Raw genomic sequence first — 22608 nt, 5'->3', positions numbered from 1 at the left:
TTTTTGAGGGTTTTCATTCATGAAAGGATGTTGAATTTTGTGAAATGCATATACTGAATCTATTGAGCAGATCATTTGTTTTTTGTTTTCCGTTCTGTTAATGTGGTGTGTCACATTTATAGATTTTCATATGCTGAACCATCCTTGCATTTCAGGGATAAATCCCAATTGATTATGCTAAATCATCCTTTCACCATGCTGCTGAACTGACATTATGATATTTTATTGTGGAATTTTGCATCTGTGCTCACTGGGGATATTGGCATGTAATTCTCTTTTCTTATATTGTCATTCTCTGGCTTTCATATAAGAGTAATGGTAGTCTTATAAAATAAAGTAAGTTGTAAATAGTCTGTTCTCTTCAGTTTGGGGAAATACTTTGAGAGGAGCTGGTATTACTTCTTTAAATGTTTGATAGAATTCAGCAATGAAGTCACCAATTTCTGAGCTTTTTTTTTTTTTTTTTTTGACAGGAGATGTTTTATTACTAATTCAATTCTTTTACTCATTCTTGGTCTCTTCGAATTTTTTATTTCTTCATGAATCAGGCTTGGTAGGTTGTATGTTTCCAGAAATGTATCCATTTTTTTATTGTACACAATTTGTACACAATTTAATTGTACACAATTTATTGTACACAATTTTCTGCCATTATTTACTTAAAGGTGTTTCCTGCTTCTTCCTTTTCTGTGTTCCTCTGGGACACCTGTATTGCATTCAGTGGTTTGCTTGATAGTTTTCTATAACTCCTGTAGGATTTATTTACTCTTTTTGTGCTTTTTGTTTTGTTTCTCTCACAGGGTAATTTCAAATGACCTGATCTTAATCTCACTGATCCTTTCTTCTCATTAATCAAGTCTACTATTGAAGTTATTTGAAGAAATTTTTCAGTTTAGTTAATTTTGTCTTTAGCTCCAGAATTTGTGCGGTTTTTTATGGTTTCTCTCTTTTTTGATCTTATAATTTTGTCTGTGTACATTTTTACTGATTTTTTAATGTATATTTTGATATTCTCTTTTAGCTCACTGAGCATTGAAATACAATTACTTTGAATTTTTTGTCAGACATTTGTAAATCTCCATTTTTTAGGGTAACTTACTGGTGCTTTATTTTTTGGTAGTGTCATGTTTCCCTGATTGTTTGTAATCCTTATGGCCATGTGTTGGTGACTGTGCATTTCAAGTAGGCACTTGTTCCAATAAATATAGACTGACTTTGACAGGAAAATCCCCTCACCAATCATCTTGTCCAGAATTCTGGGCAGGCATCTGGTATGGTCCATGGTAAGCTTGTTGCTGGAGTTCTCAGGCAGGCTCACCCAGTGCTTGGTTCTATAGGGTTGGGCCTGCAGCCTGGGTTCACCAGGATTGACCTGTTGATTGGGTCTGCAATGATGGTTCTACAGACTTTCTCCATGTGGTTGGGCAGGAAGCCTGAATTAAGTGGGCAAGTCTGAATCCTGGGTCCACAGAGGCTGACTTGGCACAGAGGAAGTCATGAGTCTGTGTTTGGAGTGTCCAGCCAGGTACTGGGATGGGCGTGGTGTCTGTGATGGACCTGGAGCCTGAGTGTATAGATTCTAGCCTAGCCCTGGAGAAATCCAAGAGCCAGCATCCGTGGCTATAGGCCTGGGTCCTCAGTTTTCAGAGGCTGTCCTGGAGACTGAGTCCACAGGGGTGGTTCCTGAGCCTTGTTCCACAGGGAAAGCTTGTGCAGGAGTCTACTGGTGTGGTTCTGGACCCAGGATACACTGAAACATGTCTTGATCTTGGGACTGGAGCCTGGTACTCTGGGGACCAGCCTGGGTCCTGGGGCAGTGTAATGCATTGAAGTCCTAGAACCTGGGTCTGCAAGGTCTGGTCTGGAGCATAAGGCTACAGAAGCCAGACTGGAGGCTGGATGTGTGCATGCTGGTCTGGAGGTTAGATTCATGACGACTGGCTTGGAGCCTGGGGCACAGGACCGGGTTCAGATCTGGGGTCATCCTGAAGGCTGAATGTGTGGGTACAGGCCTGGGTCCTGGGGCTGTGTGGGCTGGCCTGAAACCTGGGTGTGCAAGGGAAATCCTAGAACCTGGGTTTGCAGAGGCTGGACTGGCAGTGGCAACTTTTGAGATAGTCCTAATCTTTGGGTTTACTGGAGCACAGGATCACAGGGGATGGTCTTGAGTATATGCAGGCTCGTATGCTCAGTCTTCTGGTGCTGACCTGAAGTCAAGGGTTTTAGTAACTGGACAGGTGCTGGGTTATACATGAAGACTGATTCTGAGGAGCCAGCCTGGAGCTTGTATCTGTAGGAGCTAGCCTAGTGCTGGGACTGGCCTGAAACCTGGGACCACAATAACCGTCTTATTGTTGGGGTAGGGCTGTAGCCTTGGACCATGGTACCTGCCTGAAGGCTGGGGTCCTGTGGGACTTCCTGGCACTGGTTTTACTGTGGTAGGTGCAGTGTTGAGGTCTGACGCAAAGTTCAATACTCCCTGACCTTCCTTCACATAAGGGATATTTCTGTCACAGTGTAGAGCCTGGAGTAAGAGGAAGGGTGATGTGGGTTGTATAAAACTCTCCTTACTACTCGCTTCAATGTTTTGTTCTTATTTCTGTACTATCCAAGTGTTACAATCTATCACTTGGATTGATGAGTTCCTGTGAGGGTAGTTTATTTATAGGTAGTTTCAAATTGAGGTATTCATGAAGGGATGAATGTGGAAAGTTTCTATTCTGCCATCTCGTTGACATCACTCCAAGGATTTTTGTTATAATAAACATTGCAAAATGTCCTATGTAATTTAACTTGAAAAGCAGGCAATTTAATTCCTGTATTCCTGAAAGTTTTCTGTCTACCTAGGCTGGTTCAGAAGTTAAGCAGTTAGTTAATCCTCTACTAAGCACAAAGTCCTCTCACTCCCTTCCTACCTCTCCCATGCCTCTGCACATCCCGTACTGGAAAATCCCTTCCCTCTGGGGGAAAGTAGCTTGGTCTTGATTTCTTTTGAACAAATCCTATACCTTTACATCTTATGTAACTTTCATTTTACTTGATGCTGCTCTTTCATGTTTCTTATGTTGTTATCCAGGTTCATGAACTCCTGGGGATTTGCGAGAATGCAGGCTTAGTTTCCAAAGGCGGGTAGACCCTGAGGTTCAACATTTCTAAGAGATTTTCCAAAGATGCTGCTGCTGCCTCACGCATCAGGACCATTTTACGAGGGTGAGCCTAGAAGTCTTTCTTCCACCCACCAACCTGCCACAGATCAGGAAAGGCATGTGAGCCACACTTCAAGAGCAGAGGCCACAAGTCCAGGGGAGCCCAAGGCCATGTCTGAGCTCATCCAAGCACATGAGGTGCCTGAGAGGAGAGTCATTGCACCTCTGGCCACATGGGTTATTGGCTGTGAGCCCTGAGACAGCAGCTCAGATGTATCACTTGTGCCACCTGGAGCTGGCTCAGGAGTCCACCTACCCAGATCGTACTTGTTTGCCCTGCTGAGAATAACTCCATCGAACACCCAGCCCCTTTTATCAAGAACTATAGCACACAAAGTTTCTTAGCATGCTGATGTTTAATGATCTATACTACATGATTAGGCTCAAGATGTGTGTATTTTCTAAAACGCTGGTCTAAGATCTCAAACACATGCAAAATAGGATAACAAACAAGTACAAAGCTGTACAGCCACTGAAGAGTCGTCAGAAGAGAAGTGCTGATGTCCACGGCATGTGGGAGCAGCACATGGCCAGGCCTGTGAGTAGGTTTCACTTAGTAGAATCCCTCCAAGCAGGTCTTGTTCAGGAGGCTGAAGTATGTCCTCCAGGGTCTGGTGCTGATGGTGAAGAAGCAGGTGAAAGTCTGAGAGAACAAGCACAGGAGGGGACAATGGGTCAGGGAGGCTCAGGAAGCTCCTGGCTCAAGCTCTGAACAATGGCTTCCTCTCCACATTGCCCTTTCCCAGGTAAAGCAGTGGGAAAACGGGGGCTCTGGCCATCAGGTGCTGCCCCCAAGCCTGAGTCCTGGGCTGTTCTGGAGGTTTGAGCTGAACTGCAGCTCTCTTCTGACCCAGGGGCAGTCGTGCCATGTGTCCCACTCCCTAGCAGTGGCCCTCAGGGGAACCCCGGGCTGTCCTGGTGTGATCCCTGCACCCAAGAGCAGCAGGAGAATGTGTTGTCCCAGTGGAAGCAGTTCCCAGATTTAAGTAATTAGCTACCTATTTGTTAATATTAGAATAAAGGGGTTGATTAAGCATAGGAAGAGTTTTCCCAGAGCCAGGCTTTACTTGGAGCTTGTCCCCTAGAGCAGGTGCTGCAGCTCAGCTCAGGGACTGGGAGGGAGGGTAGTGGAGCTCCTTCTCAGCCTTTTCTCATAAAAGAGGGGAGTGTTTGTTCCTGTGAGCCGAACTGCAGTGTTTGTTGTCTCTCTTCTAGATCTAGCCACCCAGCGAGTCTACCAAGCTCTGGGCTGGTACTGGAGGTTGTCTACTCAGAGTCCTGTGATGTGAACTGTCTATGGGTGTTTCAGCCGTGTATACCAGCGCCTGTTCTGGTAGAAGTGGTGGGGTGGGGGTACAGTGGACTGTGTGAGGGTTCTTAGATTTGGTGGTTTAATGTTCTATTTTTGTGCTGATAGCCACCTGATGGAAGGGCCATCAGGTGGGGGCGGGGCTAGGCATGTCTGAGCTCAGACTTTCCTTGGGCGGCTCTTTCTGTGGCTGCTGTTGGGGTTGGGGTGAGATTCCCAGGTCACTGAAGTTGTGTATCTAGGAGGATTATGGCTGCCTTTGCTGAGTCACGCAGGTTGTCAGGGAAGTGGGGGAAAGCCGGCAGTCACAGGCCTCACCCAGCTACCACGCAAACTGAAGGGCTGGTCTCACTCCCACTGTAACCCCCACAATAGCCCCAAGTCTGTTTCTAGGTGGTGGCCAAAATGAGCTTGAGAACTTGCCCCAGGCTACCCATCTCCTGGCTGTGAAAGAAAAGGGCTTGGTTTTTCCCCTGCCTGTGGAGTCTACACACAGGATTCGCACCCTTTCCTGAGTTCTGGCCAGGAAGCTTCTCACCCATTCAAATTGTTACACAGTTCAGCTAGGGATTTCCTTCTCCGTGTGGAGTCTTGTACCCCGCTCCTCTGACAGCCCTCCCAGTGGATCCCTGTGGCACCAGGCAGGAGTGGCCTACTTGGGAGACCCAGCAAGCTCCCAGGGCCTTCCTGCTGCTTCCTCTACCCCTGTATTTCACTCTGTTCTCTAAATTGACTCAGCTCCAGGTAAAGTAGGAAACTTATCCCACAAACAGACCTTCAGTTTCTCCACTGGGGGTGTGAGTTCAGGAGAGGAAGGTCTCCGTTTCCCACTTCTGCAGTTGGGGCACTCAGAGTAGTTGAGGTGTCTCCTGGGTCCTGCAGGAACAGTTTGCTTCTTTCAGAGGGTCTGTGGATCCTCTTGGGATTGCTGGATTTTTGTTGCAGTCAATCTGGAGCTAGAATTCGCAATGTGAGCTTCTGCATGCTGTTCTATTCAAAGCTGCAATCTAGTCCTGTCTCCTGTCTGCCATGATGATCCACCACTGATTTTGTTTTAGCTGTTTTAATAAATTTATTAGGTTTATAAGTAGCAATATGGATAGATCTCAAAATCAGGATTTGGTATTTATTTATTTATTTATTTATTTATTTATTTATTATGCTTTAAGTCCTGGGATACATGTGCAGAACATGCAGGTTTGTAACATAGGTGTACATGTGCCATGGTGGTTTGCTGCACCCATCAACTTGTCATCTAGGTTTTAAGCCCTGCATGCATTAGAGATTTGTCCTTTTGTTCTCCCTCCCCTTGCCCCCCATCCCCCGATTGTCCCTGGTGCGTGATGTTCCCCTCCCTGGGTCCATGTGTTCTCATTGTTCAATTCCCACTTGTGAGTGAGAAAACATGCCACCACCAATTTTTTTAATGTTGAGTTTTGAGAGTTTATTACATATACTAGATACTAGTTGTTTGATGGATATACGGTTTGCAAATATTTTCTCCCAAGCTGTAGTTTGTCTTTCCATCCCCCTCACATGGGCTTTCACTGAGCAAAAGCTTTTAATTTTAATAAGAAAGAATTTATCAATTTATTATTTTATGTGTGATGATTGGAGGTTTAGTTTAAAATGCATTTTCTGTGCATGGTGTTTTCATGTGCATATTAATTTATATTTTATGTCTCTAGAGATCTGCCCTTTTTCATTACTAATATTTTTATTTCTTTATCTCTTTCTCCTTCCCTCTCTCTCTCTTTCCTCACTCTGCCGAAGAGCATGAGAACAGTGTTGACCAGATACTCATGGCTGAACACTTCCCCGCCACGGTGGAGTTTGTGTCACACGCATTCCACCTGCAGAGCACAGACTCATAAGCCAACAAGCTGGTGCGTGTCCTGAGTTCCCGGAGGAAGAAGGTTGGTAACCACGTCCTGTCCTTCCCAGGCCTCCTTTACTTGCTACCGATAATGACAGGGGTGTGGTGTCTAATTAAGGAGTCTTGGTTTATCATTTGTAGTCTATAACAAGGTAAAATTTGAGGTCTATAGTATAGTAGGGTAAAATAAATAAAATCTAGTTTAGTAATTTTAAGATTTTAGAAAACATTTTACTTTGAAAATCTGAGAAGTTATTCAAATCTAATTAATAGTGCATAAAACATTTTTTTAAATCTTCATCTTTTCTATGACATTATTCAACTGAAGGATGACTTCAAAATAAGGACTACTAAGGAGATGAAGCTACTGAGTTAAAAAAAAAAATTCTGGACTAGGAATGTCCATGAAGAAAGATTGAGAAGCACTTCAAAGATATAAAATAACAACAAATACTTAGAAAAATGGGAAAACTGGAGAGAAAGAGAGAGAGATCTGCAGATTCAGAAGCAATAAGGAACCCCCATCAGTGCTGAACGGCTGCTGTGTGGTCAGTTCCTCTTCTCTGATTTCCACCTGCTCTGGGCTCGTTAGTGGGTCTGCACTTAATGGACTGAAGGTTCTTTTACACTCTCTCTCAGACCACAGCTTCTAATCCTAAATGTTTTCGTTTTAATCAAGTCACTACAGAACACAATCAGGAATGCACTGTTTATCTGGGCTGCAGGTATGGACACTGAAAATACTCTCCCAATGGAGCACTTTTGGTTAGGAGGGAGAAGTGGGATTGCTCTTCCTCCTTCAGCACTAAGATCCTGCAAGAAGGGCAGAGGGACTCCAACGCTGCACAGAGCTTAAGCCTCTGGAAAGACTCTGTGCAAGGCCCTGACTGGTTCTCTGCCCCCGGCTCTCTGGGTTGGAACCTTCCACGTGGCTTCCTGAATCTGGCCGTCCCTGGGTCAGTGTGGGGTTTGATAGGAACGTATGAATGAGGAGGGAGGATATGGAATGGAATGAAATAGAATTGAGTGAAAAGAAGAGCAAGAAAAATTTCGAAGTACATTTTGCAATGGGGCAGATGTTATTTCTTGAAGCCATTGTCCCAGGGGTGTGTGCCTATGTGTAGTGGGAGTGTGCTGTGTGTCATTCTTGCTGGAGGTCTGGTGGAAGGATTAACAACATGCTGTAGATGAGGCTCCCTCTGTCCCAGGGCTGAGGTTACCCTGAAAACCCTTGGAGAGCCAATACCCTCCCGGGCACGTGGCACTGTCCTCTGGGAATGCAGTTGCAGGATCAGATGCCTGCTGAGAGTGAAGCCGGGTCTCATCGTGGGAGAGTTGGAGGTGAAGCTGGAGACAGAGGATGCATTAACGGGGTCTGACTCAGCCTGTGTCTGCTCCAGGACCCGCCATGCACACCTGCTGTTTGCTCTTAACTCCTTAATCTGGAATAAGGTTCCCCGGATTTTACCTCCAGTGAGCTGATGCCAAGCCCATGAGTGAGCTCCCTGATGGAGTAGCATGTTTGGGCCTTTCCCTACAGTGACTGCATCTTCACTTTCAGGTATTTAGGTGCAGCAAGAGGGGTGTGTTCACTGTAATCTCTCTGTGTACATTAGATAGAGTCCAAGACCATATTCTCAATGGAGCTACTGCTGGGGAGAACTAGGTGTGAGAAATTTGAAGACGACATTGACAACTGCCCTTTTCAAGAAATCCCAGAGCTGAACGATGTAAGACAGGACACCAGCTTCCCTCCTGGACACAGCTGTGGATGCCTCATGGGGTGTGGCGTGGGCATAGGTGCAGCTGACAAAGAGACTTAGAGGAGTGAGCCCGCAGCAGCCTCTACCAGGCTGCCCTGCTTGTGCCTTAGTGGGGAGCGCAGAGGGGCAGGCAGCCAGGGGTCCACTTGCAGGCTCCTGGCCAATCTGAGTTTCCTGACTCTGCCCTGTCACGCCACTGCAGCTGCCTGCATCCAGGGCACATGGGCTTCACACTGCTCTTGTCCCCCTGGGGTCCCGGTCTCCCAAGCCTGAGTACAGGCTGTTCCCTCTCTGGTCTTCCTCCCCAGTCTTCATCTACCTTCTGAAGAAAGAGCCTGGTGGGGATCCAATATCACCTCTCTCTGAGTGTGCAGTTCTCAGGCTCCCCCTCCCCTAATCTAGAGCCTGAGGCAGGTGGAGGCTGAGGAGGAGCCCCACTGCCCTCCCTGCCTAGTCCTGTCCTGGCCCCTGCTGAGCTGCAATGCCTGCTCCAGAGGACAAGGATAGGGGACAAGGGGAAGCCCAGCTCTGGGACACCCTGCCTAGGACAGGTGGACCCCTCATCAAAGGATTAACTAATAGGTTAAACATTGGCCTACATCTGAGAGCAGCTCTGGGGAGACAGAGTGACTTTTGGTGCTCTCGGGGGTATGAATCACTCAGGCCAGCCTTTGGAGTCCCGGGAGGCCACTGTCTGGGAAGCGGGTCCTAACATGGGTTACCCTGAGTGAAGAGGGAACCCCAGATCTGGAAGCAGCTAAGAAATGTCCCAGGAGTAAGCCTGGATGGCCCCACATGAGGACAAGAGCCGTATCCATCAATTGACAGCTGGGGAAATGTGCAAGGTGGATATTGATCCTTTGCTCAGAGTGGGAGCCACAAGCTTCCAGAGCCCCCTGTCCCCAGTGCCTTGCCCATGCTTTCCCTCCCAGACACTCACCTGCTTCTTCACTTTTAGGACCCAGCCCTGGGTAACGCAGTGTGAGCTCCTGAAAAAGACCTGCACAGAGGTTCCCCTGATTGCTTCTCACCTACAGACCCGGGCTCAGGTTGCCCTCACCTCTGTGGACACTGGCAGTTCTGCAAAGGTGGCTCTGCGTTAGCCAACCAACTCCATACTTGTTTGTTGTTTTCAATTTATAATTCCCTTGGATTCATGACTGGGCATGCAGATGCTGTCAAAGGAAATTCCACACTTCTCCAGGTTCCTCAGGTAGAATATAGGTCATTAAACATCAACATTTCCAGAAGCTTTGTGTGCTAGTGCTCTGGAAGGAGGGGCCTGGGCAGTTGATGGAGTTATTCTCAGCAGGGCAGCCTCCTGGGCTCTCAGGGGTAAGTTTTTCTCCCTTGTTGAGCAGCTTCCAGAGGCACAGCTAAGGTGCATCTGAGCTGCCATCTCAGGGCCCCTTGAAGGCTGCAGAAGGGCAGTGAAGGTGGCCTCCTGGGGCATCGGATGTGCACATGGAGCAGGACAGGGACTCGGGATCCCACACAGCACATGTGACATTGGCACTAATGCTCAGGGTGCATGTATACCTAGTGTGTTAGCTGAGAAAAGCCAGCAGCTATGGACACCCTGTCCACATCTCCCAGACCAGGCTTCGGCATGCATTCTCTGTAAAATTTAAGGAGTAACTATTTTGGTCTTTGTAGGCTTATAGTCACTTTCTCAACTACCCAGCACTGCCGTTGTTTGTTGAAAGCAGCCATAGGAAATGCATAAACAAATAAGAGCAGTCCTGTTCCAACAACACTTTGTTTACACATGAAGACAAGCAGACCGGGCTGCTTTTGGTCCTCGGGTCATAGTTGCCAACCCCTGACCTAACAGGCCTTCTGAGTGCAGCTGCCGCTGGTATCCCAAGTACCAGTACATGGGTAGCTCCCAGCACATGCACCTGCGATGTGCCCAGTTTGGCTAGTGGCTTTCTCCACGTAACTGGAGCTCCTCCAGCAGAGCAGGTACACCCCACAGGTGTGGGAAAGGTCAAGTCTGAGAGTCACACTCCTTCTTCAGGAGGGAAGCAGGCGAATGTCCCAGTCTCCCAGCCTCCTGACACCCGATTCAGAGGTGTGTGCCACATGGTTCTCAGAGCTCCCCAGCAGGATGAACGCCCCCGGCCCCAGAGTAACCCATTGAGAACAGACACCTTGTGTTTCCCTTCTCCATCTCCCTTTCTCACTTGTGCCTCCTGGGATCACCTCCAGATAAACCACCTGCACCCACCAGTCTGCGTCTCAGGGTCCGCCTGTGAGAACCCAACACAAGACCTGCGGTGCGTTTGGACCATCATCTTGGCACGTGGACTCCATAGATGTGCTGGGAGAGTGGCCCCTAGACTGTGGGTGTTCAGGCAAAGTAGAGGGGTGACCCAGGCCCGGAGACCTCCCTGCAGCCTGCCAGCACTGAGGTGGGCACAGCTGCTGCACTTTGTCCCATCTGGTGGGTGGGTCTCTAGAACCCACACAGCCCTGCCCTGCCTTGTTCCAGACTTGAGCAGATTTTCCTTTGAGACCCTCCCACCACCTCTCCTGTCTGCTCCCACCCTTGGTCCTTCTCTTGACCCTGACTCCATCAGCAGAAGGAAGCTCAGAGGAGGTGCTTTATCCACCGTGATTCCAACAAGTGTCCTCCAAACAATCTACCCCACTCCTTCCATTTAAGAACCAATTCTGAGGCAGCTCCCAGGACAGGGTATCATGGGAACTGAATCCCCTGAGGTGATGGGGATCCTGGCACTGGGAGCACAGCTGTCCCTCATGGAGCAAGGGGAGAGGAACCCACTCCAAGGCACTGGCCCCTGGGAGGATGCACTAATTCCTGCCTGACTCAGACTACATGTGTGTGTCTTTAATAGTTTTCTATACCTTCTAGAAGGGAATATTCACGAAATATAGGATGTTTCCTGGTTACAAATATATCTCCAGGGTTCAAAGCAGTGCATGACTTGAACTGCGTGCTTGGATTTTGCATGCAGACAGGGCTAGTATTGAGGGCTCTGTTGCTTTGGAAAGATCTCTCCAATCTCACGCTTACCATCCATTCCTGCTCCTGAAGTTGACCTCCCAATTACTTCTCTTTGTGGAATCTTTATAGTGAAGAATCAGGGAATTGCGGCCATGAATGCTGTGTATGGTCACAAGGTGGGTCTGTAAGTAAATCCTGTGCCAGAGGCCAAGGCCAGGGACATGCTGGGAACACCTAGTCGGTAGCATCCCTGGCCCTCAGCCTTAGTAAGGAAAAGGGACACAGATTGTAGCATAGTGTCACAGATTTCCTCCTTCTCCAGAAATGTGAGTTCTCATCCAGGTCTGCATCCTCCAGCTCCTAGTCTCTCATCCTCTGTCTCTGCATCATTTACATGGAGATGACAACTTTTCCTTGGCCGCCCTCAAATGTCTACAGCTGAAATCAAATGAAACAGTAGAAGAAAATACTAACTGTTAATCTGTTCGAAAATGTGTTAGATATGCATTTCCTTATTCTGCACTGCAGCCACTTCCTTGTCTGCTAGGGAGACATCTGGACACTTTCCTCTCCTTTCCCAGTGTGTCAGGGATGAAACATAGCCCTGGGGATGTTATAGGACCGAACAGAAAGTAACAACAATGTGGAAAACTTGGGTAGGGCCTTGCACACTTCCTGTGCCTCTCTTCTAGAGACAGAGCAAAGGCAGGTGAGGTGGAGCCTGAGGAGGAGAAGTGGCTATCAGTATATTTTCACAGGGACCACATCCCAGCTGTCGGTGGTTCTGGCCCTGTGTCTTGTGTCTGGATGACTTCCACCAATTCCCAGAAGAGACTAAGAATCTCTGGATAATAACATTAGACACATGAATGGGTAGAATCGAATAGAATTAAAGTTTTACAGTAAATAAAGGTGAAGATCAGTTTGAGGAATAACGTAAGAGCATCTACCTGCACCAAGAACGGAGCAGGTGTGTGGCAGTGGTGGAAAGGGAGCAAGCGGGCTTTGGAATTCTCAGAAAATTACCTGCTTCCTTAACTGCTTGCCAGCCAAGGTGGAGTGAAGTTCATCAAGAACACAGGAATTCAAAAACCCAATTCTCAAAATCAATCGCAAAAGTATTAAAACAAAAACTCTAGACAAAATAACAGTTCTTTGCTGTTTAAACTTAACAGCAAAGAACAATTCACAAATTGGGTAGCAATCAAAAGTAGAAAATGTTTAGAGCCCTCTGCTCTAGTAGCATTAGCAGCACACTTTTGTAAGCTGAACATGGGAGCAAAATATAAAAATTAGCTGATTAGCTAGAGCTAGGCATTCGCTTTGCCTGGGCATGGTGTGGTGGGAGGCGTTTGCCTCATTCGGGGATCATGTACTGAGAGATGTCTAGTTATATAAGCAATTGGCTGGTTTGACTGTTTGTGACTGACTGAGGTAGGTTTGTTTTTTAAAATGTCAGTTACAAGTAATGCCTCCAAAGTAAGCATCTGTTTGCTTACATAAGAGCTACAGTACAGAGACAACCTCAAGCTAATGGCCTTAGTTGCTTTAATAATCATGAGAGGTTGGCCAAAGCTTTGGGCATTAACTCTGCTCTCTGTCATCATTATAACGGACTTAGTTGGTCTCAGTATGGTATTCATAAGACGACAGGCTGAGTAATTCTTTTTGTTGTTCTTCATGTTTTTGTCACTCTCACTGGGGCGATGTTGTTTGACAAACAGTAGGTGGCTCCACGCAAACATTTAAGACTCAAAAGGACACAGTGAGCCAAGAGGACTAATCTGACCATCAGGAGGGAAATACTGAGACTAAATATGCTCTATAATCAAGGCCACCATGACCCAAATCAATTAAAGTCAAATAAATCAAAGAATGAGCCAAAAGAAAAATGTACTTGTTTTAAACAAATGCTTTATTAGTTGATTTCTTGCAACTGAGTTTCTCCTATACCAGACGTATTTACCTAAGTGCAGCAGACAGTGACAGCCATCTCACACCCCGCTCCCTGTTCAGCAAAGAGGTATTCCAAAGCAATACTGTGAACTACAACAAGTTTAGCAAGATGATTTGGAGAAGGCGGTGGCATTATAGCCTTTGCAGTAGAATCAGCTGTATGTTTGCAACGTATGTCTCATCACCTCATTTATATTTATGTCAAGACAGGAAAGGAGTATTCTACCACAAGATGCCAATTTAGGGGGATATATGCCTGCTGGCAAATTCCTTGTTATTCTACAATGCAAATTAAAGGGTGTTGACCAAGGCTTAGTTTCCAGACAGTTATGGAGTAAGAGTGGTGCTGGTGAAATCCGCAATGCACATGGACCTTTTATTTCTCATTTATCAAAGCCTGGATTTGCTCATTCTTATGGCTGATTATTAAATCTTCTACAGATAAAAATATACCCTGGAGGGGCACAACAGACAGTTCCCTGTGGGGGGCTTTGTGTGTTAGCAGCTACCAGAAGATAAGCATTAGTATTACTCAGCCAAGGCTATTTTATTCAATTATCGCATGGCTGAAGGCTACCCACAGTGAGGGGATTTGGGTTATGAACGTATCTATAAATTGCTGCATAATCTTTCCCTTTGGTTTTTAAATTTCGTTTCTGGCAAGACTTCACTGCAAAATCCTCACTAGAGATTCTGTCTACTGTTAGATTTAAACAAGAAATCTGAACATATGAATCTTAAAGTATAATCCACATATGCAATTCCAACATGCATTCACACTAGGGATATCAGTAAAACTTGTTATAGGGTGAACTAGAGGATCTCTAAAATTATATAGGAATTTAAGTTTAGCGTGACCTCTCCAACATTCAGTTATGACTCTTGCTGAAGCTATTGATTGGGAGATCCTGATCATAGCATTATTCTGCCACTCATAAACAAAAAGAATGCACAGGGAAAAGAGAGAAAGGAAGAATTATTTTATGATGACATTAAGAGAAGTCTTGATTCATGATCTTGGGAAAGCTATCTATGCCTAGAATGTCATCTGCTTCTGGGCAGTTTCACCTTGGAATCGTCAATGGATGTGCAGTTGCAGGAGTCTGAAGGGGACCTTTTGAGATGAGAAATGTGGACCCAAGGCTCAAGGCCCTTAAGTTTTGCTGAAGTGTGGATGCTGACAGGAACTTGGTGTGGTCATTTCCAGTGGGGTTTAGGCACAGTCTTTTTCTGGTGTCATTTTTAAAAGACCCAGTCTCTGGGTTCTAGATTACGAACGGTCTGGTTGTCATCAGCTGGTGGGTCATGTAAGACTTCTTTTACTTGATGAAAATACACTTTGAAATACTGCAGTAAAATTTATAATGCTGACTTGTGTTGGAATTTATAAAATCAGGAGATACATAAGGCTCTATTATTAGGTGCATAGGTCTTCTGGTAATGAGTTCATGAAATATTAATCTGTGTTTTCTTGTAGGAGTCGATCTGATTGCCACCAAAACTGATAGGAATACATTTGGCCAAGAAAGTCTTGTTGATTGATTAGCTTTTCCAGTTTCAGTCTTAAAATGCCATTTGCCCTTTCTCCTATACAATTAAGTATGATAGAAATAATGCTAATGCCATCGTGCATGTAAAACCTTATTTGACTGTGTTATAATTTGTCCAGTGAAATGAGGAGTTCTGTTGCTGGAGATTTATTCAGGAATTCCCCATCAAGGAAACACGTTTTCTGAAAACCTTCTACCTACTATTATAGTATTAGCCTTCCTGCATGGGAAAGCTTCTATACAACCAGAGATCACACAGATTTTTGTAAGAACATGTTGATATCCCACTGAGAATGGCAATTGAATGAAGTTCAACTGTAAGTGCTCAAATGGTTCAGCTAGTGGTGGAAATATTTCACCTGAGGATTTGTATTATTTGACACTACTTCTTACAGAATTTAACATATCAAGTAAGCCTAATTAGTTTATCATTATTTGTAAGGAGAGAAAACAAACTCTTTCAAGATGTGACATGGGTCAGCTGGAAACTCCCAAAGTTAGTTTAAGGTCACAAGACTTAATGTAGAATTTGATTTGGGATATAATTTTTTTTTTAATTAAAATTTTAAAAAAGGCGCAAGAAAAATAAAAAAACCAATTTGATTTGGGAAAGTGGTCAAAAGTATTAAGGCTTGAATACCTGATTAAATAGGACATGAAGTCACTGTGACAAAATGTTGTTACTCAAGATGGTGATGAATAGATTTTAAAGGCAAACACAAAAAGATACATTGTTACAGTGTAACAATGTATCTTTAACAGAGAGGTTTTGGTTTTCTAAAGTAACTAAAGACTTGACAAAAGACAACATGAAGCATAATAAATTGTTTTGATAAGACAGTCTTTGTTTCCTAGCTAGAATTCTTAAAAGGTTAAAAAACATCTTTCACAATTTCCCATTAGGGCAGTCCAATAATTCAAGATATCCTTGTCATTTTAACATAGGAGGCCAAATTCTAGTACTACATCAGTATACTTTTGATATGAATAATCAATTAAACAAATTGTAAACAATTTCTTTCAAATCTTATCAAACTTTATCACACATGAAATCTTTCCCAAGATTTCTTTCCACAAACCTTCTACAACTTCTTTTCTATCTGCTTTCGCTTTTCCATTGTGGAACAACCTGCCATTCTACTTTAGGTTAAAAAAATACTTTTTTCTTAAAGAAAAACACATCCTTTATATCTCATAGCTTCACCTACCAAAAACTTGTCTTACTATTCTTACATACGGAGTTGGTTCTCTTATTATTTATAGCATTAATTACCATATGTTAGTTATAACTCTTAACTACTATTAGCTTGAATTTCTAGTGAAAACTAGGGGGTAAGCAACAGTAAATGGCCTGTTTGTTAGTGATGACGGTGGTATTGTTTTCAGGTATTTTGGATTCTTATCTATTGCACCTTGCAAATGAACAATGTTGCCAAGATTAAAACTTCCCCATGTGAATGCTGTCATCCTAAATTGTCCTTAGCAAGGTTATCTTGTTTGTCCAAAAATATAAAGGTTCATGGTCCCTAATTATCATACATAAAATTAGCCAGTATTCCAGCAAGTGGAGTCCCAGGCTCCTTTCTTTTGGAGAAATCAATTTTCAGAAAGTACCTACCTGAGGGCTCTCCCTGGTCTCAGTTCTGCTATTTATTGGATCCAATCTGATTCTGAATGGAGACTGGCTAAGGAAATGCACAAATAAAGTTGGAGAGGTCAAAATGCAAGTTTCTGGAGCTCCTATTTGAAAGGAAACTCATCCCCACTTTCCAACTGCAGCAAGACAGCGCCGTGGCTCAGTTGGTGCCTTTGCCGGGTGGTAGGTTTTCCTAGATGCTGCTGGAGGTTGCCTTAGGATTCCACATCTGACACTAAACTGTTAAAGAAAAACTTTAAACAAAGTGAATTCAATAGAGTTTATCTGGGCAAAGAAGAATTCATGAACTTGGCAACACTCAAATCTGAAGGACTGAGAAAGCTTTTCTCTAGTAGCATAAACAGCAAGGTTTCACAGGCTGAACAAGGTAGCAAAGTAAAGAAATTACCTGACTGGCTTAGCTAGATGTCTACTGTATTTGGGCATGATATAATGATAGGTGCAATGACTTCAACATTTATCTGCAGGCACTTGTAAACTACTTCAGAGAGACCAGAATGCCCTGAGTTCATGTTAAAACTCAAGTTTGAGCCACCCCACTTCCCAAGACACTGACCAAGTAGGTGTGGGTGGGGCCAGGAAAATCACATTTCTAACCAGCACCCAAGGAATGGTGATGTTCCTGGTCCTAGGTGTTTGTCTTATTTGGGTATCTTGTGATCAGTGGTCCCTAGTTATATAACTAACTGGCTGGCTGTTTGTGATTGATTGATGCTAGATTTTAATTTGTAAGTCAGTCATGAGAAATGCCTCCAAGTTAAGTTTTCGTTTGCTTATGAAAGAGCTCCAGGTACAAAAGCAACCTCATGATAATGACCTATTACTTGCTTTAATAGAGGACACTGTAACAATGTTTATTAAAAATTCTTAAGAAATTTTAATAAAAATATTGGGCAATAGTTTAATCTCTGAGCACATTGCCTATAAGAAAGCAATAACCATATATACACAATGATAAATATAAAAGAAGTATTCATCATGTCACTTTTCATAATACAAAAAATTAGAAAAATTTAAACAATTAATTACGAGAACTGAGTAAATATAAGCTCCAGCTCTGAGGAGTTGCTGTGCAGAGGGCCAGGCTGTCAGGGCCAGTGCAGCCTCTCACTTCTCCAGAGGTACCATCCTGTTGCCTGGGGTCTACAAACTCTCCTTTTTCTTTACAATCAGGCATAGTGTTCTGACCCCTTCCCCAATTCAGCGTGCAATGAAGAAATCATTCTCAACCTCACCCCAATGCCATTTGAGGTGAGATACTTCTCACTTGTGGTTTGGTCTGCATGTACCCGCAATGATGGCTTCTGAACCTGCACCATTCCAAGTGTGGTCTGAGGACTAGGTAACAGGTCTGTCCCAGGAGAGCTGGTGAGACATGCAAATTCCCTGGCCCTGCTCAGACCTAGTGTTTCAGATTCCTGGGGGATAGGGAGAATAAGAACTTGGGTTTAGGGTATTTAGAACTTGCCTTCAGGGTATTCTAGTCCCCCTGAAGTTCACAGGTAACTACAGATACATGCTGAAGGCATCTTCATGGAGAAGAAACTTAAGTCTTGTCCAGAAAGAGTAACTTTATTTAATTTTTAGCTGGAGGATGTGACGGTTTCTTTCCAGAGGCCAGACTGTGGACGATAGGGGTATATCCTGCTGGGATGCAAATGCAGAAACTCAACTCTGAATTGGGTGGCCTGAGGCTGGGAAGACTGGGACATAGACCTGCTCACTTCCATGACAGAATGTGCCCCTCAGATTTGACCTTTCCCACACCTGCAGGGCGCACCTGCTCTGCTGATGGAGCTCATTTGCACAGATCAACCCCTGAGCGAAGCTGGGGGAGATGCAGGTGCGTGGCTTGGGAGCTGGTAGCATGGTGTGTCTCAGGGGCACCAGGATCCAGAGGAGCTCTTAGCATCTGAGACTGGTAACTATGGCCTGAGACCCAAGCAGCTCACTGCCTGTTTGTGTAAATAAACACTTATTGGAACACAACCACTCTTATATGTTTGCACATTGGCTATTGCTCCTTTCAAGATATGACAGCAATTCTGAGTAGCTGAGAGACCATCTGCCCACAAAGGCCAGAATAGTTACTCGCTGGCTTCTTCAGAACATTTTTTTGCCAAACCCTGGTTTAGGTGATTTGGGCAAGGTCTTAGTAGCATCTAGTCTGCCCATGCATCTCACACCGCATCCCCTGGGGGTGTGCATTCCTGCAAATCCTGCATTTTCAGGGGATTTCTGCATCCCTGGGGATTTGTGAGAGTGCAGATGCATTTTCCAAAGGTCAGAGGCCCTGAAGTTGGACATTCCTAAGATTCTTCCAGAAGATGCTGCTGCCCCAGATGCCAGGACAACTTTATAAGGGTAAAGCTAGAAGTCCTTCCTCTACCCACCAACCTTCCACGGACCAGGAAAGCTGTGTGAGCCTCCCCTCGAGAGCAGAGGCCACACGTGCTGAGTGGGACCCAGAGGCCCTGTCTTGCTCAATCGTGCACATTGGGTGTCCTGCAAGATCACAGACTTTCTACCTCTGGCCACATGGGTCACCATCAGCCATGAGCATGGAGACAGCAGCTCAGACTCATCTTGGTTGTGCCACCTGGAGCTGGCTCACGAGGTCCTAAGGGAGGGAGGACCCCACTGACACAGATGCAAATAGGCTGCCTTTCTGAGAGGAACTCCATCAACTGCTCAGCCCCTCCCTTCAGAACATGGCACAGGAAGCTTCTGGAAATGCTGATGTTTAATGACCTATTCTACATGAGGAACCTGGACAATGAGGAGTTTCTAAAATGCCAAGTCATAAAACCTCAGACGCTTGCAAAGTAAGAGAACAAATATGCACGGAGCTGCTCAGCCACTGATGTGCAACTCCTGGGAACAGCTGGTGTCCACGGGGGAGGGGACAGCATGAGGCCAGGCATGTGAGTGGCTTCCACTCAGGAGAGCCCCTCTGAGCAGGTCTTGTTCAGGAGTTCAAAATATGTCTTCCAGGGCATGGTTTCAACAGTGAAGAAGCAGCTGAAGGTCTGAGGGAACAAACAGGAAGAGACAGTAGGGCGGGATTTGGGGAGGTTCCGGAATCCTGTGGCATCTGCCCTTGCCACAGTTTCCATCTCCACCTTGCCCATTCCCGGGCCAGCAATCGAGCCACGTGGCTCTGGCCTTCAGGTCCAGCCTGAGCCCGAGGCCAATCCTGAACTACATCATGATTTGAGGCTCCCTCCTTAGCCAGGATCACTTGTGCCATGCCTCCTCCTCCAGCCCGTGCCCCTCAGGGAAACCCCAGGCTATCCTGGTGTGATCCCTGCACCCAAGAGCAGCAGGAGAACACTTTGTCCCAGTGAAAGCAGTTCCAAGACTTAGGCAATTAGTTACCTGTTTGTTAATCTTACAATAAGGGGGTTGACTAAGAACGGGAAGTTTTCCCAGAGCCAGGATTCGCTTGGAGCTCATCCCCTAGAGCAGGGTCTGCAGCTCAGCAGGGACTAGGAGTGAGGGCAGTGGGGCTTCTTCTCAGCCTTCACCACTTTTGGGTCTAGAACAGGGTAGGGAAACCCTGAGAAAAGTATCCACAGACATTGTCACCATTGTCTCCATGCTCTTTGTCAAGAAGGCAGGGAAGAATTGGGAGGAAGACCAGAGAGAAGGTTCTGAAGGCCATGTGGCCCAGGTGCAGGCAGCTGCAATGGTGTCAGAGGGCAGAGTGAGGAAACTCAGATTGGCTGGGGGCCTGAAAGTGAAGCCCTGGGCTCCCTGCCTCACTGGGCTTCCCACTAAGGCACAAGCAGGGCAGCCTGGTAGAGCCTGCTGTGGGCTCACTTGCCTTTGTCGCTCGGAATGGCTTTGTCAGCTGCTCCTGTGCCCACACCACACCCCATGCAGCATCCACAGTTGTGGACCCGAGGAAAGCTGAGGCCCTGTCTTACATTGTTCAGCTCCGGGCTTTCTTGAAAAGGGCAGTTTTCAATGTCATCTTCAAATTTCCAACATACAGTTTGGCGCAGTTGTAGATTCATGGAGAACACCATCTTACCTCGCCACTGTTGGACAAAAAGAGATTAAAGTGGATGCACCGCCTTCCCGCCCCTAAGTAGCTGCTACTGAAGATGCCATTTGTGCAGGAGAGACCCCAACACTCTACTGCATTTGAGAGCTTGCCCATGGGCCTGGCATCAGCTCACTGGAGGTAAAACCCAGGGGATCCTCTCTAGACTGAGGAGTTAAGAGCAAAAAGCAGGTGGGCATGGTGGGTCTGGGGAGGATGCAGGCTAAGCCAGACCCCACTAACACATTCTCCACCTCCACCCACCCCCATTTCCCACGGTGAGACTCCAGCTTCACTCTCAGCAGAGCATGTGATCTTGCAGCTGCATTCCCAGAGGACAGAGCCACATGTCCAGGAGGGTGTTGGATCTCCGAGAGTTTTCAGGGTAACCTGAGCCCTGGGACAGAGGGAGCCTCATCTACAGCGTGTTGTCAAAACCTTCCAACCGACCTCCAGCAAGAAAAATGACACACAGTGCTCCCACTACACACAGGCACAAACCCTGGGAAAACGGCTTCAAGAGACACCGTCTGCCCTATTGCAAAGTGCATGCTGAAGTTCTCTTTGCCCTCCTTCCCACTCCATTCTATTTCATTCCACTGCATAGCCTCCCTCCCACCCATCTATTCTTCCCAGCCCCCAAACTGACACTGGGATTGCCATATCCAGGAAGCCACGTGGAAGGCTTTTAGGACTTATAGTCATTTAGGACTTAGAGACCACAGTAAGGAGCTTGGATTTTATTCTAACGGTATTAAGAATGGAGGCTTACACCGAGGTCTTGGAGAATCAAGCAAAGCACTGGGAAAAGCAGAAGCATGAGGCCTGACCAGTCTCAATCTCTGAGACTTCCAAGGTTCCAGCATGACTCTTAGCAGACACCATTACTTGACCGGATACCCCTTTGAGGGCTGCATCAGGCTTTTAATTCTCCTGAGAGGAGGCAGGAAATGAGCAAGGAGGAGAATTCCTCTGTACCAGCATTGCAATCCTGAGGATGGCAGAGAAGAATTCACCCCAGGAGGCAGAGAACCAGCCAGGGCCTTGCACAGAGTCTTTCCAGAGCTTAAGCTGTGTGCGGCACTGGAGTCCCTCTGCCCTTCCTTCAGGCTCTTGCTTCCGAGAAAGGAAGAGAAATGCTCCTCTCTCTAAACCAGAAGTGCTCTATTAGGAGGGCATTTTAACTGTTCATGCCTGAAGCCCAGATGAACTGTGCATTCCTGACCACGTTAATGATTTCATCAAAAAGGCAAGCATTTTAGGATGAAGGTCCATTGAGGAAGAGTGTAAATCAGCCTTCAGTTCATTAAGTGCAGAAAGAGGAAGGAGCCCAGAGAAGGTGGAGATCAGAGAACTGACCTCTCACAGCGGCCTCTCAGGGCTGATGGTGTTCTTTATTGCCCTGAATTCTCACTGTTCTCTCTCTGTCTCTCTCTCTCTCTCTCTCTGTCTGTGTGTGTGTGTGTGTGTGTGCGTGTGTGTGTGTGTGTCCTTGCTTTTCCGTTTTCATTTTATGACCTTGCAATATTTCTCAGTCTCTGGTTATCTTGTCTTCTTGTCAGTTTCATCTCCTTAGAAGTCCTTACTCTGAAGCCACTCTTCAGTTATACAATGTCATAAAAATCATGAAGATTGAAAAATACATCTTGCATGTGAATAGACATTTAACTAATTTTAAATTTTTTTTAAGTTCAATGTTTTCCAAAACTGAAACTACCGTAATTAGTTATGGACTACCCAACTATGGTCTGCCGATGGTGAATCAAGTCTCCTAGGCCAGACACCTTGGTCCCTCACTTAGGGGCAGATGGAGAAGGACAGGCCAGAAGAGGATGTGGTCACCAACCTTTCTGTCCATGCTATCCTCTCTCCATGAACTCAAAACGCGCAACAGTCTGTAGGCATGCTCCTCCTTGCTCTGCACGTTGAAAGTGTTCAAGGCAAACTCCACTGTGGCGAGGAACATAGGATCCTGGACTATTTTATTATTACCACCCATTTCTTCTTCAGAACACCAGGCATAGGCCACCAGGAGCTGGAAGCCCATGAGAAGCAGTGACAGTGCCCAGGGCAGAGCCTTCCTCCTCTGTGGACTCGACATGATGCAGGCTCCAGCAGCCCGTGGTTTTGCCCTTCAGATACCTGGCATCCACTGGAGCCTTCCAGGGCTCAGATCTGGCCCTTAAATTCACTTGCTGGGGCAGAAACTCCTCCCTCCAGGCCTCATCTCTGTGGTTACACCCTGTCTCTCCCACACATGGCCTCTCTTCTT

General features: G+C 45.9%; 1 protein-coding gene and 1 long non-coding RNA gene across 3 annotated transcripts in view; both read right to left on the bottom strand.

Annotated features, from left to right (window-relative positions):
* Positions 1-3543: 3543 nt before the first annotated feature.
* Positions 3544-22608, bottom strand: part of LOC144332020 (uncharacterized) — a 155349-nt gene continuing 136284 nt past the window's right edge. The window contains exon 2 of the long non-coding RNA XR_013399717.1: positions 3544-3849. This is a non-coding gene — a long non-coding RNA (uncharacterized LOC144332020). The remainder of the gene's footprint in view (positions 3850-22608) is intronic.
* Positions 18275-22510, bottom strand: CST9 (cystatin 9). 2 transcript variants are annotated; one of them, XM_028828115.2, is made up of 3 exons: positions 22183-22510; positions 20218-20331; positions 18275-19317 (listed from the first exon to the last, which is right to left on the bottom strand). In XM_028828115.2, exons 1-3 carry the CDS (start codon positions 22435-22437, stop codon positions 19228-19230), a joined length of 459 nt encoding a protein of 152 aa, XP_028683948.2. In that variant the 5' UTR covers positions 22438-22510; the 3' UTR covers positions 18275-19227. The 2 variants fall into 2 exon arrangements, with proteins under 2 accessions (XP_028683948.2, XP_028683946.2); XM_028828113.2 differs by lacking the exon at positions 18275-19317 and having other exon boundaries at positions 19901-20331.

The sequence above is a fragment of the Macaca mulatta genome, chromosome 10 (assembly GCF_049350105.2).
Source record: "Macaca mulatta isolate MMU2019108-1 chromosome 10, T2T-MMU8v2.0, whole genome shotgun sequence".
In the NCBI taxonomy this organism is placed as follows: Eukaryota; Metazoa; Chordata; class Mammalia; order Primates; family Cercopithecidae; genus Macaca; species Macaca mulatta.
Note: the sequence above shows the minus strand (reverse complement) of the source record. Positions and strands in the feature narration are given on the sequence as shown.